The 14389-nt window shown below is 41.0% G+C and overlaps 1 protein-coding gene across 10 annotated transcripts in view; it reads left to right on the forward strand.

Annotated features, from left to right (window-relative positions):
* The window catches only part of pan (transcription factor pangolin), a 649800-nt gene that overhangs the window by 609078 nt on the left and 26333 nt on the right, over nucleotides 1-14389 (forward strand). For 7 of the 10 annotated variants that reach the window (XM_071681257.1, XM_071681258.1, XM_071681250.1 and 4 more), the window contains 3 exons: nucleotides 871-998; nucleotides 1336-1492; nucleotides 2783-2849. In XM_071681257.1, coding sequence (XP_071537358.1) covers nucleotides 871-998; nucleotides 1336-1492; nucleotides 2783-2849 — 352 coding nt within the window. Of the gene's footprint in view, nucleotides 1-870; nucleotides 999-1335; nucleotides 1493-1796; nucleotides 1954-2782; nucleotides 2850-14389 lie in introns of all 10 variants that reach the window. The other 3 variants (XM_071681251.1, XM_071681256.1, XM_071681254.1) reach the window with 1 other exon arrangement.

A 14389-nucleotide genomic window follows, 5' to 3' on the forward strand; every position in this document is an offset into this window, starting at 1 on the left:
TCTAGAATGTTATATAAAAAAGTTATTTCTTCTTATCAGTAATGTTTAATTGGGCTTTAATTTATTATTAAGGATGTTTCTATTTTTTTTTAATTATTTGTTTGACAGTTTCTTTTTTGTAAGCAAATCTCTTTTAACTTTTTTTCTTTAGTCCCATTTTGCTAGCAGTACAGGATTGTAGATTTCATAGGCAAAAGTTAATCATAGAAATACCTGGTGTGGTCATCTCTTGAATAGATAAAAGATAAAGTACTACCAGAAGCTGGAACAGGAGATAGAGAGAGCAAATAAATCTATGCAGTCCTCACACCCAATGAACCACTGATGCAGTTTCACTTACCTTACCCTCAACATGGGCACTGGCTGGAGGAGGGAATAGATATATATAAAACAGTTAGAATACTGCTATTTCTTTAAAGCAGAGATGATCCTTCATTTTTCAATGATGGCCCTATAGTATAGTGCTCAGTGGCTAACTTTTTTTTCATCAATATTGAACAGACCAATTTCATGATACATCTATATGAATATGGTTGGAAAGTTAAGTATTTGGAAGGTGATACATAAAAGAATATAGGGCATTAGATGAGAGTTGTGCCAGTCAGGTAGGTATTGCTGTTCTTACAGTCCATAATTAACAAAGATTTTATACATAATCCCAAATCATGTTTGCTTTGTATTGCATCATGGCCTTAAGTAAATCCATGTGTGCCAGATCAGTGATGACACTAAAAGATGTGTGGATGTGATTGGTTAGCTGTATTGATTTTAGATTACTAAAACAGAAGGTATGCTTTTTACTCATGGTTAAGGGTAAGAATATTTTGTAACATAAAGGTAGTGTTAACAGCAGCATTGGTGGTCTTGCAGACAAGAAACCACATATCAAGAAACCTCTGAATGCCTTCATGTTGTACATGAAGGAGATGAGAGCCAAGGTAGTAGCAGAGTGCACACTCAAGGAAAGTGCTGCCATCAACCAGATTCTGGGAAGAAAGGTTTGTCTGCATGCTTCACTTACGTATTTTATTATTCCTTACATATGTTTTTTATATTGGAATAGTTGTTTTATATATTTTTTAATGTGGATCATTACTCTCCTAATGGTAGTAGTGGTTATGCAGACTTGCTCTGCCCAGCCAACAGTGTGTGTGTTTGTGTATGGGAACTGCAGCCAGGCACACCTTCACATCAGTAAATTGGGGTCTAGAAAAAATTACCCTGGCCTCTTATAACGGAGAAATGGATTAATAATGTTTTTTAGTGATAATGAATAAGGTAAAAGATGGGTTCCACTGCCAAATCTAATCGTTATTGATTGTGTATTGGCTTTAGTGGCATGCGCTGAGCAAAGAGGAGCAGGCGAAGTATTATGAAATGGCACGGCGGGAGAGACAACTACACATGCAGATGTATCCAGGATGGAACGCGCGGGATAACTATGGCATGATGAAAAAGAAGAAAAGAAAGAAAGAGAAGACTGGTGATGGAGGTAGAGGAAAATGACTTATTGTTCTCTCATGTAAGGGCTGGGCATAGATGGAGGGGTTGTGTTAAAGACTCTTCCAGCAGCATCAACAATCATTGTTTGTGCTTAGGCTTTCCTGACACTCATTTCTCAATTGACATATGGAAGAAATGAGTTTGGTTAGACTTGCAAGCATGCAATATTTTGCTGATACTGTTTTATGGAAGTTGTCACTGACACAGCAGCTGCTCCCGGTAGCCCAGCCCTGATGCCAAGTACCCTTATCAAGGGTTGGCAATCACTAATCTTCATTTAACTTTCCCTGCAGTGGCATGCGCTAAGCCGCGAAGAACAGGCCAAGTACTATGAATTGGCGCGCAAAGAACGCCAGCTTCACATGCAGATGTACCCAGGGTGGTCCTCACGCCAAAATTACTCGCAGGGGAAAAAGAAGAAGCGTAACCGTGACAAAACCCAAGATGGAGGTAGCTAACTGCCGCACACAAAAGCCTTTCCTCTTAAGCAACTCATATCCAATCATGGTTGGCTGCGAGGTGTGTTGGGGGACCCGTCCATCCTGCTGCTGCTACTCCTCTTGCTGTGTCCCTAGCAGGAGGTAGTGCAAGCTGAAGTTTGGACCCAGATCACCCCAACCACTCGTTTGTCTGCCTGTTAAGGTTCCAATTTTACTCATTAGCTTCACTCTTAACTTACTTATTATTGTCAACTTTTACTTGAATGTTATTTTATGTTTGCTTTTGTCTTTTTGCTGCCTGTTTGCATATACATTCATATTTCTCTTTTCTTAATTGGTGGACGTTGCTTAATTGGACTGTTGCCGAATGTTTCTGCCATTTTGATTATTACAATTACCCATTATATTTTTCCATACCATCTTATTAGGCTGAATGTTAACTACTTGCTGACATTAGTCATCTTAGTCACGAGCGAATGCCTCGTGAATCTCCACTGTTATTTTCAGTAGCATCTTTTAAGCCGGCAGGTTGATGCCATCATTTGGTTTTGTCACTGTCATGTTGCTTCACTACATTGCCACTGGGAGAGTCAAATGAAGATGTTATGAAAATAACACTGCAGATGAACATGACTATAAAAGTCGGAATCTGCTTTGAATTACATTGCTCTCAATGCATGAATTTTTTACTCTTAAGATATATACAATCTATTTGCTATTAGCATGTTTTGAGTTGTCATTATCTGTGAAAATGGAAAAGGTCATGATTTAAACAGTAACGTGAGATATAGGAGTATAATTGGGAGCTGAAAGTGTCTAACTATAATACTCATCCTCAGCTAATATGAAGAAATGTCGTGCGAGATATGGACTGGAGCAACAGAGCCAATGGTGTAAACCTTGCAGGTAAGTCTTATCTTGCTTATGTCCCAGCAACTCTTAAAAGTTCCTGAACAGTTTCACCCTCTACTGTAATGCAGTACCATTTAATATCACTGTTATGACATATAGTAAACTCCCACGGCCCTTTACTTGGGTAACTATATTTGCTAAGGAGAAACCTTTCTGTCTTCCTCAACTCTCATTCAAAATGTAAACTATTTTCATTAACAACTGAAAGTTTTCCCCTTCAACAGATAACACATAACAAGGGTTATACTTTAGCATTTCTCTGTATGTACCATATACTCTCATATCTGCATCAATTTTTTTTTAATATATTCTCCAAGTCAAAACCATATACCTGAATCCCACTACCTCATTGTTGCTATCTCTCTCACCCACCATATTTTGTAACTTGAAGATGTCTTGGGAGCTTCTGCAGAGCTTAAGAAGCTGGCCACTTTAAACTTCAACCAGGCATAGGCCATAAGGTGTGATGATGGGTGCATGTCACTCTAGGTCAGTGGAGGAGTAAGTGTTAAGTGCCTGTAATGGATATTGTAATATGTTGAAATGACATTTACAACATTGGAGACTGTGTGGAGAAGGATGAGTGTGTTGGAAATGGAATGTTTAAGGACAGAATGTGGCTTGATGTGTTTTGATCCAGTAAGTAAAGAAAGGGCAAGAGGGAGGTGGGGTAATTAAGAGAATGGTTGAGGGAGCTGAAGAGGATGTGCTGAAATGGTTAGGACATATAGAGAGAATAAGTGAGGAAATGTTGACAGAGGATATCTGTGTCAGAAGTGGAGGGAACAAGTAGAATGGGAAGACTGAAGTGGAGATGGAGGGATGTAGTGAAAAAGATTTTAAGTTATCAGGGGCTTGAACATGCAGGAGGGTGAAAGGCATGCATGGAATAGAGTGAATTGGAACAATGTTGTATACAGGAGTTGATGTGCTGTCGATGGACTGAATGAGTGCATGTGCGGCGTCTAAGTAATGAAAGGCTAGGAGGGAGGTATGGTAATAAAAAGAGTGTGGTTGTTAGGACTGAAATGAGTATGCTGAAGTGGTGTGGACATTTGGGGAGAAAGAGTGAGGGAAGGTTTACAGAGAGGATGAATGTGTCAGAAGTTTAGGAAAAAAGGAGAAGGGGGGGGGGGCGAAGTGGAGATGGAAGGATAGAGTGAAAAAAATATTTTGAGCAGTTGGGGCCTGAAAATGCAGGAGGGTGAAAGGCATGCACTGAATGGATTGAATTGGAACTATATGGTATACAGGGGTCAACATGCTGTCAGTGAACTGAACCAGGGCATGTGCAGCATCTGGGGTAATCCATGGAAAGTCTATGGGGGCTGGTTGTAGGTAGGGAACCATGGTTTCAGAGCATTAGGGATGACAGTTAAAGATTGGATGCTGCCTTTCTTCATCTGTTCCTGTCGCTACCACACTAACAATGAAAATGGTGATCAAATATGGAAAGAAAACATTTGAGAGATGGGTCTGTGCCAGATTTGCTTAATGGCATCATTAGCAAATGCTGCAGGTTCCATGCTTATAGGGACCCCACACCCATAAGAAAAAATCAAAGTATTTTGATAGTTGCCAAAAAGATAGAAGGAAAGTGAAAAAAAAGTTCAATTCATCTGGGTAAAAAGGATAGGAAACAGGGCCACATCATGAACATATGCAATGTGTGCACTTCACACAGGTGGCCATTACAGTAGGGTGGTCATTAGGGGTTTACTCCTCCTGTCATACACCTTAAGTCAATCTCTCAATTGGTCTGGCTGCTGTTTTTGCTGTAGATTTTGTCCATGCTCCATCCCCTGCCTTATTTGCCATTCTCAAAATGACTAATGAGGGAATTAGTTTACTTTGTTGTCAGTTGATTGGTTTGGCTGAACAAAAAAAAATTCTGCTTTAGAGTGAGCTCTGCCATAGACAAAAGGGACTGGATTGTTTGTATCTGGACTGAAAAAAGGATTTGAAACTATACTGCATGGTTGGTAGATTAGAAACTGGATCACCAGGTAGGAATGAGGTGGAAAACTCCTTCAGTGGATAGATGATTATTACACTGGAAAGGAACAAAGGGCACATATCAGAGGAGCCTTCTCCAAATGGGTCAAGGTGACCAGCGGAGTGCTACAGGGTTCTATTCTGGAATCTTTACTCCTCTTGATCATCTTGATACAAAAGTCATAGAGGAAATGGACAGTGAGTAGGATTGCATCAGTTACAAGGAGACCCAAACAAACTCCAAAGTTGGTCTGATATATTGTTGCTGAAATTCAGCCCATGCAAATATATAGAAATGAAATGGAACAAAGTGAAAGAAGGCCTCAGTATGATTATTTTATTGCTGAAAATGATCTTCAGGATTATGTCCGTGAGGAGGACTTAGGAATTGACATTATCCCTAAGCTGTTGCCAGTTTCCCTTATTAAGAGGATAGTTAAAGAGACAAACTGTTTTTTCCATATATTAAAGTTACTTTCATGTATATGAGTGAAGAAATGCTTAACAAGCTGTTCGTATCCTGTTTTAGGTCAAAACTTGAATATGCCTCTTGAGGTTGGTCACTGCACGTAGAGAAGCACAAAGAACTAACAGAGAAGGTTCAGAGGAAGACAGTGATGGACTAGAATTAAGAGAACTGAGTTACAGGGGAAAGGATAGAGGCTTTAAATTTCCTCACAGTGGAAAAGATAAGAGTGAGGGGTGACCAGATCACAAACATTTTTAAAACAGTGACATGAACGGTGAACAGTTCTTCAAGAGATGTGAGGATAGAGCAACCAGAGAACATAATGTGAAATTAAGCAAAAAAATTGGTAAAATATATGTAAAGAAGTACTTTTAGGGTATGGGTGTGGTAGATGAATAGAACAGAATGACTAAGGACATGTGTTTAGGGCCTGATCATGCAAGAGATTGTGAGACATGGCAGGGATGGAGCAAATTTGAGTGATGTGGTATACAGGGGAGGATATCCTCTCACTGGGTTAAACCAAGACATATGAAACCACGCATAGGTTTGTGGGTCCTGGCTGTGGATAGGGGGCTCTGGTTTCAGTGCAGGATGCATAAAAGTTACAGATTGAATTTGAATGACTGAAGATATTTCTTCATATGTTCATGAAACTACATTGCTTACATGGGAAATGACAAACTTGTTCATCGTGACCTGCATTATCAAGGGAGCAACAGGATCAGATAAAGAGATGGCTTGATTTCCTCACAACCATTTATGTATATGTCTTGTGTAATTCACTGGAATTAGAGTTCCCTTTCCACAGTCAGGGCCTACAGACCTTTCTTTGGTTTCCCCTGACTGCTTCATATGCCCTGGTTCAGCCCATTTACAGCACGTCAGTTGTATCATTCTATTGCTCACCTCACTCATTCCTGCATGTTCATACCTGAACACTCAAGTGTTTTTCACTCCATGCATCCATCCCCTCTTTGGTCTTCCCCCAACCCTTTTCTTCGTTCGTTCCACTCCCAACATGTATGTCCTCTTAGTCATCCTCTTCATCTGTCCAACCATTCCAGCACACCCTCTTCATATCTCAAGCATACTCTTTTTGATACCACACCCATCTCTTACCTATAATTTGTTAATCGGTCATCTTGATCATCCCTCCTCCCACCACATATTGTCCTTATACATTTCATTTCCACCACATGTACTCTCTTCTGTTCTTAGTCATGTAGGGACCCCATATATCCATCTAGGCCCTTACATGCAGTGACTTTTCTTTCAAGACTTTCCATAATGTATCCAAATGCTTTGCCCCCTCACCCATCCTATGGCTCACTTCCGCTCCCATGGTTCCATTTGTTGCCATCTGTGTCATCTCCTAAGTATCTAAAACATTTCACTTCTTCTCTGTATTCAACTTCACACTCCAAGTAACCTGTTTTTCTGCTCTGGTAAACCTAATAACCATCCATTTATTCAGATTTACTTGCAACTTTCTCCTTTCACATACTTTCCCAAACTCAGGTGACTAAAGCAGTTTCTCACTCAAATCTGCCACCAGCATTGTCATCAGCAAACAGGAAATGACCTTCCCTCCTCATCTCTCTCTCTCCCTAAACACATTTGAATAGCCATAGTGACATCAGATATGTATATACACCCTCAAAACCTTACTAAGACCTTACTCAGACAGGAATCTGCTTATGTTGAATGAAATCCAAATATATAAGAAAAATGAGAAATGGAATTTAATAGCAATGGAGTATATAGAAAGTCCAAGAACCATAATTGGTAGCATTGGCAGTGAAGGAAGGAGAGAGAAAAATAAAGATCATTAGAGACATTCGGATTCACATTTCAAATGTTTATTACCAAGAGAAAGGGAATGCCATTATGTTAATACCAGTTGCAAGTGGCTGTGCAGGTTTATATTTTAGGGAGTATAAAAAGATGTTTTAGAAGAAGGTAAATAAATTTCGTAAGACAAGAGAACAAATGGGAACATTGGTGAAGGGGGCTAATGGGGAGGTAATAACAAGTAGTGGTGAAGTGAAAAGGAGATGGAGTGAGTGTTTTGAAGGTTTGTTGAAGGTGTTTGATGATAGAGTGGCAGATATAGGGTGTTTTGGTCGAGGTGGTGTGTGAAGTGAGAGGGTAAGGGAGAATGATTTGGTAAACAGAGAAGAGGTAGTGAAAGTTTTGCGGATGATGAAAGCCTGCAAGGCAGTGGGTTTGGATAGTATTGCAGTGGAATTTATTGAAAAAGGGGGTGTCTATGTTGTTGAGTGGCTGGTGAGGATATTCATTGTATGTATGGTTCATGGTAAAGTGCCTGAGGATTGGCAGAATGCATGCATAGTGCTATTGTACAAAGGCAAAGGGGATAAAGGTGAGTGTTCAAATTACAGAGGTATAAGTTTGTTGAGCATTCCTGGGAAATTATATGGGAGGGTATTGATTGAGAGGGTCAAGGCATGTACAGAGCATCAGATTGGGAAGGAGCAGTGTGGTTTCATAAGTGGTAGAGGATGTGTAGATCAGGTGTTTGCTTTGAAGAATGTATTTGAGAAATACTTAGAAAAACAAATGGATTTGTATGTAGCATTTATGGATCTGGAGAAGGCATATGATAGAGTTGATATAGATACTCTGTGGAAGGTATTGAGAGTATATGGTGTGGGAGATAAGTTGCTAGAAGCAGTGAAAAGTTTTTATCATATTTACAATTAGTAAGAGAGGAAATGATTGGTTCCCAGTGAATGTCGGTTTGTGGCAGGGGTGCGTGATGTCTCCATGGTTGTTTAATTTGTTTATGAATGGGGTTGTTAGGGAGGTGAATGCAAGAGTTTTGGAGGGAGGGGCAATTATGCAGTCTGTTGTGGATGAGAGGGTTTGGGAAGTAAGTCAGTTGTTGTTCGCTGATGATACAGCACTGGTGGCTGATTCGGGGGAGAAACTGCAGAAGGTGGTGACTGAGTCTGGTAAAGTGTGTGAAAGAAGAAAGCTGAGAGGAAATGTGAATAAGAGCAAGGTTATTAGGTTCAGTAAGGTTGAGGGACAAGTCATTGGGAGGTAAGTTTGAATGGAGAAAAACTGGAGGAAGTGAAGTGTTTTAGATATCTGGAAGTGGAGGAAGCAGCGGATGGAACCATGGAAGCCGAAGAGAGTCACAGGGTGGGGGAGGGGGCTAACGTTCTGGGAGCGTTGAAGGATGTGTGGAAGGCGAGAAGGTTACCTTGGAGAGCAAAAATGGATAGGTTTGAAGGAATAGTGGTTCCAACAATGTTAAATGGTTGCAAGGCATGGGCTATAGGTAGGGTTGTGCAGAGAAGGGTGGATATGTTGGAAGTGAGATGTTTGAGGACAATGTGAGGTGGTTTGATCGAGTAAGTAATGAAAGAGTAAGAGAGGTGTGTGGTGATAAAAAGTGTGGTTGAGAGAGCAGAAGAGGGTGTATTGAAATGGTTTGGTTACATGAAGAGAATGAGTGAGGAAAGATTGACAAAGAGGATATATGTTACAGAGGTGGAGGGAATGAGGAGAAGTGGGGGACCAAATTGGAGGTGGAAGGATGGAGTGAAAAAGATTTTGAGCAAGTGGGGCCTGAACATACAGGAGGGTGAAAGGTGTGCAAGGAATAGAGTGAATTGGAACGATGTGGTATACCGGGGTCTATGTGCTGTCAGTGGATTGAGCCAGAACTTGTGAAGCGTCTGGGGTAAACCACACTGCTCCTCCCCAATCTTTTGCTCTGTACATGCCTTGACCCTCTCAATCAATACCCTCCCATACAATTTCCCAGGAATACTCAACAAACTTATACCTCAGTAATTTGAACACTTGCCTTAACCCCCTTTGCCTTTGTACAGCAGCACTATACATGCTTCCTGCCAATCCTCAGGCACTTCACCATGAAACATACATACATTGAATATCCTCACCAACCACTCAACAACACAGTCACACCCTTTTTTGATAAATTCCACAGCAATACTATCCAAACCCACTGCCTTGCCTGCTTTCATCTTCTGCAAAGCTTTCATTACCTTTTCTCTGTTTACCAAATCATTCTCCCTTACTCTCTAACTTCACACAACACCTCGACCAAAACACCCTATATCTGCCACTCTATCATCAAACACCTTCAACAAACCTTCAAAATACTCACTCCATCTCCCTCTCACTTCACCACTACTTGTTATTACCTCCCCATTTGCCCCCTTCACTGATGTTCCCATTTGTTCTCTTGTCTTACACAATTCATATACCTCTTTCCAAAACATCTTTTTATTCTCCCTAAAATATTATGATACTCTCTCATCCCCTCTCATTTGCCCTCTTTTTCACCTCTTGCACCTTTCTTTTGACCTCTTGCCTCTCTTTTATACATCTCCCTGTCATTTGCACTATTTCCCTGCAAAAATCGTCCAAATGCCTCTCTCCTCTTTCCCTAACATTTTTACTTCTTCATCCCACCACTCACTACCCTTTCTAATCTGCCCACCTCCCACCTTTCTCATGCCTCAGGCATCTTTTGTGCAAGCCATCACTGCTTCCTTAAATACATCCCATTCCTCCCCCACTCCTCTTACATCATTTGCTCTCACCTTTTTCCATTCTGCACTCAATCTCTCCTGGTACTTCCTCACACAAGTCTCCTTTCCATGCTCACTTACGCTCACCACTCTCTTCACCCCAACATTCTCTCTTCTTTTCTGAAATCCTCTATATACCTTCACCTTCGCCTCCACAAGATAATGATCAGACATCCTTCCAGTTGCCCCTCTCTGCACATTAACATCCAAAAGTCTCTCTTTCACGCGCCTATCAGTTAACACATTATCCAATAACGCTCTCTAACCATCTCTCCTACTTACATACATATACCTATGTATATCCCTCGTTTTAAACCAGGTGTTCCCAATCACCATTCTTTTTTCAGCACAAATCTACAAGCTCTTCACCATTTCCATTTTCAACACTGAACACCCCATGTACACTAATTATACCCTCAACTGCCATATATATATATGTTTATTTATTTATTTATTTGCTTTGTCGCTGTCTCCCGCATTAACAAGGTAGCGCAAGGAAACAGACGAAAGAATGGCCCAACCCACCCACATACACATGTATATACATACTCGTTCACACACACAAATATACATACCTATACATCTCAATGTATACATATATATACACACACAGACATATACATATATATTCACATGTATATAATTCATAAATTCATACTATCTGCCTTTATTCATTCCCATCGCCACCTCGCCACACATGGAATAACAACCCCCTCCCCTCTCATGTGTGCGAGGTAGCGCTAGGAAAAGACAACAAAGGCCCCATTCGTTCACACTCAGTCTCTAGCTGTCATGTAATAATGCACCAAAACCACAGCTCCCTTTCCACATCCTGGCCCCACAGAACTTTCCATGGTTTACCCCAGACGCTTCACATGCCCTGGTTCAATCCATTGACAGCACGTCGACCCCGATACACCACATCAATCCAATTCTTTCTATTCCTTGCATGCCTTTCACCCTCCTGCATGTTCAAGCCCCGATCACTCAAAATCTTTTTCTCTCCATCTTTCTACCTCCAATTTGGTCTCCCACTTCTCCTTGTTCCCTCCACCTCTGACACGTATATCCTCTTAGTCAGTCTTTCCTCACTCATTCTCTGCATGTGACCAAACCATTTCAAAACACCCTCTTCTGCTCTCTCAACCACACTCCTTCTATTACCACACATCTCTCTTACCCTATTATTACTTATTTGATCAAACCACCTCACACCACATATTGTCCTCAAACATCTCATTTCCAGCATATCCACCCTCCTGCGCACAACTCTATCCATAGCCCACACCTTGCAACCATACAACATTGTTGGAACCACTATTCCTTCAAACATACCCATTTTTTGCTTTCCGAGATAATGTTCTCGACTTCCACACATTCTTCAAGGCTCCCAGAATTTTCGCCCCCTCCCCCATCCTATGCTTCACTTTTGCTTCCATGGTTCCATCTGCTGCCAAATCCACTCCTAGATATTTAAAACACTTCACTTCCTCCAGTTTTTCTCCATTCAAACTTACCTCCCAATTGACTTGACCCTCAACCCTACTGTACCTAATGACCTTGCTCGTATTCACATTTACTCTCAATATATATATATATATATATATATATATATATATATATATATATATATATATATTGAGTGTGGTTGAGAGAGCAGAAGAGGGTGTTTTGAAATGGTTTGGGCACATGGAGAGAATGAGCGAGGAAAGATTGACCAAGAGGATATATGTGTCGGAGGTGGAGGGAACGAGGAGAAGTGAGAGACCAAATTGGAGGTGGAAAGATGGAGTGAAAAAGATTTGGAGTGATCGGGGCCTGAACGTACAGGAGGGTGAAAGGCGTGCAAGGAATAGAAAGAATTGGATCGATGTGGTATACCGGGGTCGACGTGCTGTCAGTGGATTGAATCAGGGCGTGTTAAGCGTCTGGGGTAAACCATGGAAAGTTCTGTCGGGCCTGGATGTGGTAAGGGAGCTGTGGTTTCAGGCATTATTACATGACAGCTAGAGACTGAGTGTGAACGAATGGGGCCTTTGTTGTCTTTTCCTAGCGCTGCCTCGCACACATGAGGGGGGAGGGGGATGTTATTCCATGTGTGGCGAGGTGGCGATGGGAATGAATAAAGGCAGATAGTATGAATTTATGAATTATATACATGTGAATATATATGTATATGTCTGTGTGTGTATATATATGTGTACATTGAGATGTATAGGTATTTATATTTGCGTGTGTGGACGTGTATGTGGGTGGGTTGGGCCATTCTTTCGTCTGTTTCCTTGCGCTACCTTGCTAACGCAGGAGACAGCGACAAAGCAAAATAAAATATAACTATTCGCCATTTCCCGCGTTAGCAAGGTAGCGTTAAGAACAAAGGTCTGGGCCTCTGAGGGAAGATCCTCACCTGGCCCCTTTCTCTGTTCCTTCTTTTGGAAAAAAAAAATATATATATATATGTGTGTGTGTGTTAGCTAAGACAGCATGGGCATCTGAGGCTCTAATCAAGTCCTTCCCAGTAATGCTATATGTATACCCTAGCCTGATCTAGGTACCCATTTTATCAACCAACCCCTAGTGATGGATGAACAACTGGGTTGACTGTGGACCAACTGCCATGACCAGGATTCAAACCCATGCACTTAATCCTGGGTGGCCCATGAATGTTTCACTGTCAGGAACGCTAGCCACTACACCATGAGAATCCATGTAGACAGTGATGTAGATAGCCTCTTGTAAGCTTTTCAAGTTCATTAGATATTACATATGAATACTACAGTGCATAATGAAAGGAACTAGTTGACATACCCATCCTCACAAGAGTTAACAGCAGATTCAGAATATAGAAAGAAGAATGTAATAAAAAAGGAATACTGAAATATATTAAGAGGGACCCCCTTAAAAGGCCAATAAGAAAACATTAGTCTAAGCCACTGTTTGAGGGTCCTTGCATAACATCAGTATTGGAGTCAGTTTCAGTAGAGTACTGTAGGACCAGATTGATAATAATCACATGGAAATCATTTACTACACTCATTAGATTATGAAAAGCCTCTCCATATATCGAAATCCTTTATGCATTTCACTTCACAGTGACATGTGTTGGGACTGCATGGCTACAGCTTGCTCTTCGATGTAAGTTTCTGATGTCTCAGTTTGGGTCACCAGACTGTCAAGAAGACTGTTTGACTGTACCTGAGTGCATTTTGGACAAGTGTGCATTGGTGATGCCATGTCACCTGAGTGATCAATATCTGGTTTCCTTGGAATAGTGTTGTGGTGAGCTGCATAGCTCAACTACACTATCCTTCTGTTGTGTTTTTGGCTTGCAGTTCACTGCATCACCATCTTTCTATTGTGGTTTTTGCCTTACAGCTCACTTCATCACTATCCTTCTCTTGTGTTTTGGGCTTGCAGTTCACCAAACTGCTATTTTTCTGTGATGCCTTGAGTTTGCAGTTCACCATACTACTGTCCTTCCATTCTTCCTTGCCAAAGATTTTCTCCAGTAGTAAAGGAAAGTCTGCTTCATTAAGTATCCTGATTGACTTCATTTTTGGTTTCCTGATGAGACTGTTGATGGTGGTCTTCTCGAATTTCCCATTTAGGCCTTCTGGGATACACTAGCTATCTACCAAGTATCATGAGTCCCTCCACAGTATAGACACCTGGGAGGACCTTTTCTCATTGAATAATCTTTTTTGCATAAACTAAAGTCATAGCATCCTGTGTAGATACCCACCAGACATTGGTGTCACAATGCCAAGCTCTCTGGCCCCATTATTGACAATCCCTGACTGTTTTCCAGGGAAACAGCCTTGAATTTACAACTTCTGTAAATTATTCTTCCAGAGCTATAACTTGATTCTTCTCCTTTCCACAAACCACGTTCCTCCAAGCCCAGATCACGGTTGTATTATCCTGAACTGATTGTAATTGAAGATAGATTGGGATGTTTTTGATACAGTCATGATCTTCATCTTTATCACATCATCAAGTGATGAGTTTAACAAGCTGTCTGTTGTGTAGGTGTCCTAACTGGGTGGTCATCGATACCATATTCTCATCCTTCACAATTGCAGTAATTGTCTTCTCAGTACACTTAGGTTGAAGCTCTTGATTATTATGTTCCACAGAGAAGTCAGCAATCCAAGTACCCCTTGATTACCTGACTGCCTGTGTTTAGGGAAATGTGACTTGCACCAATCAGTATGGGGAGATTTGGATCTCCACCTATGTTGTCTGTGCCCAGAGAATGCCAGTTACAGTTTTAACAAGCATAAAGTGCATGACCTGGACCTCCTTCACCATCCACATTATATGTTAAGTCCTGACCAGTTATAGAGTCTTTTAATATGTCATCAGGTTGTCCATCTCAGGAATAGATCATCTTCATTTTAATGAGGCAACCCAGATTGATCATAGTCAATAAAGAATATATTATAGACTTACAGGAAAACAGTGGAATGGATTGATGT

This window comes from Panulirus ornatus, chromosome 32 (genome assembly GCF_036320965.1).
Source record: "Panulirus ornatus isolate Po-2019 chromosome 32, ASM3632096v1, whole genome shotgun sequence".
NCBI classification, from domain to species: Eukaryota; Metazoa; Arthropoda; class Malacostraca; order Decapoda; family Palinuridae; genus Panulirus; species Panulirus ornatus.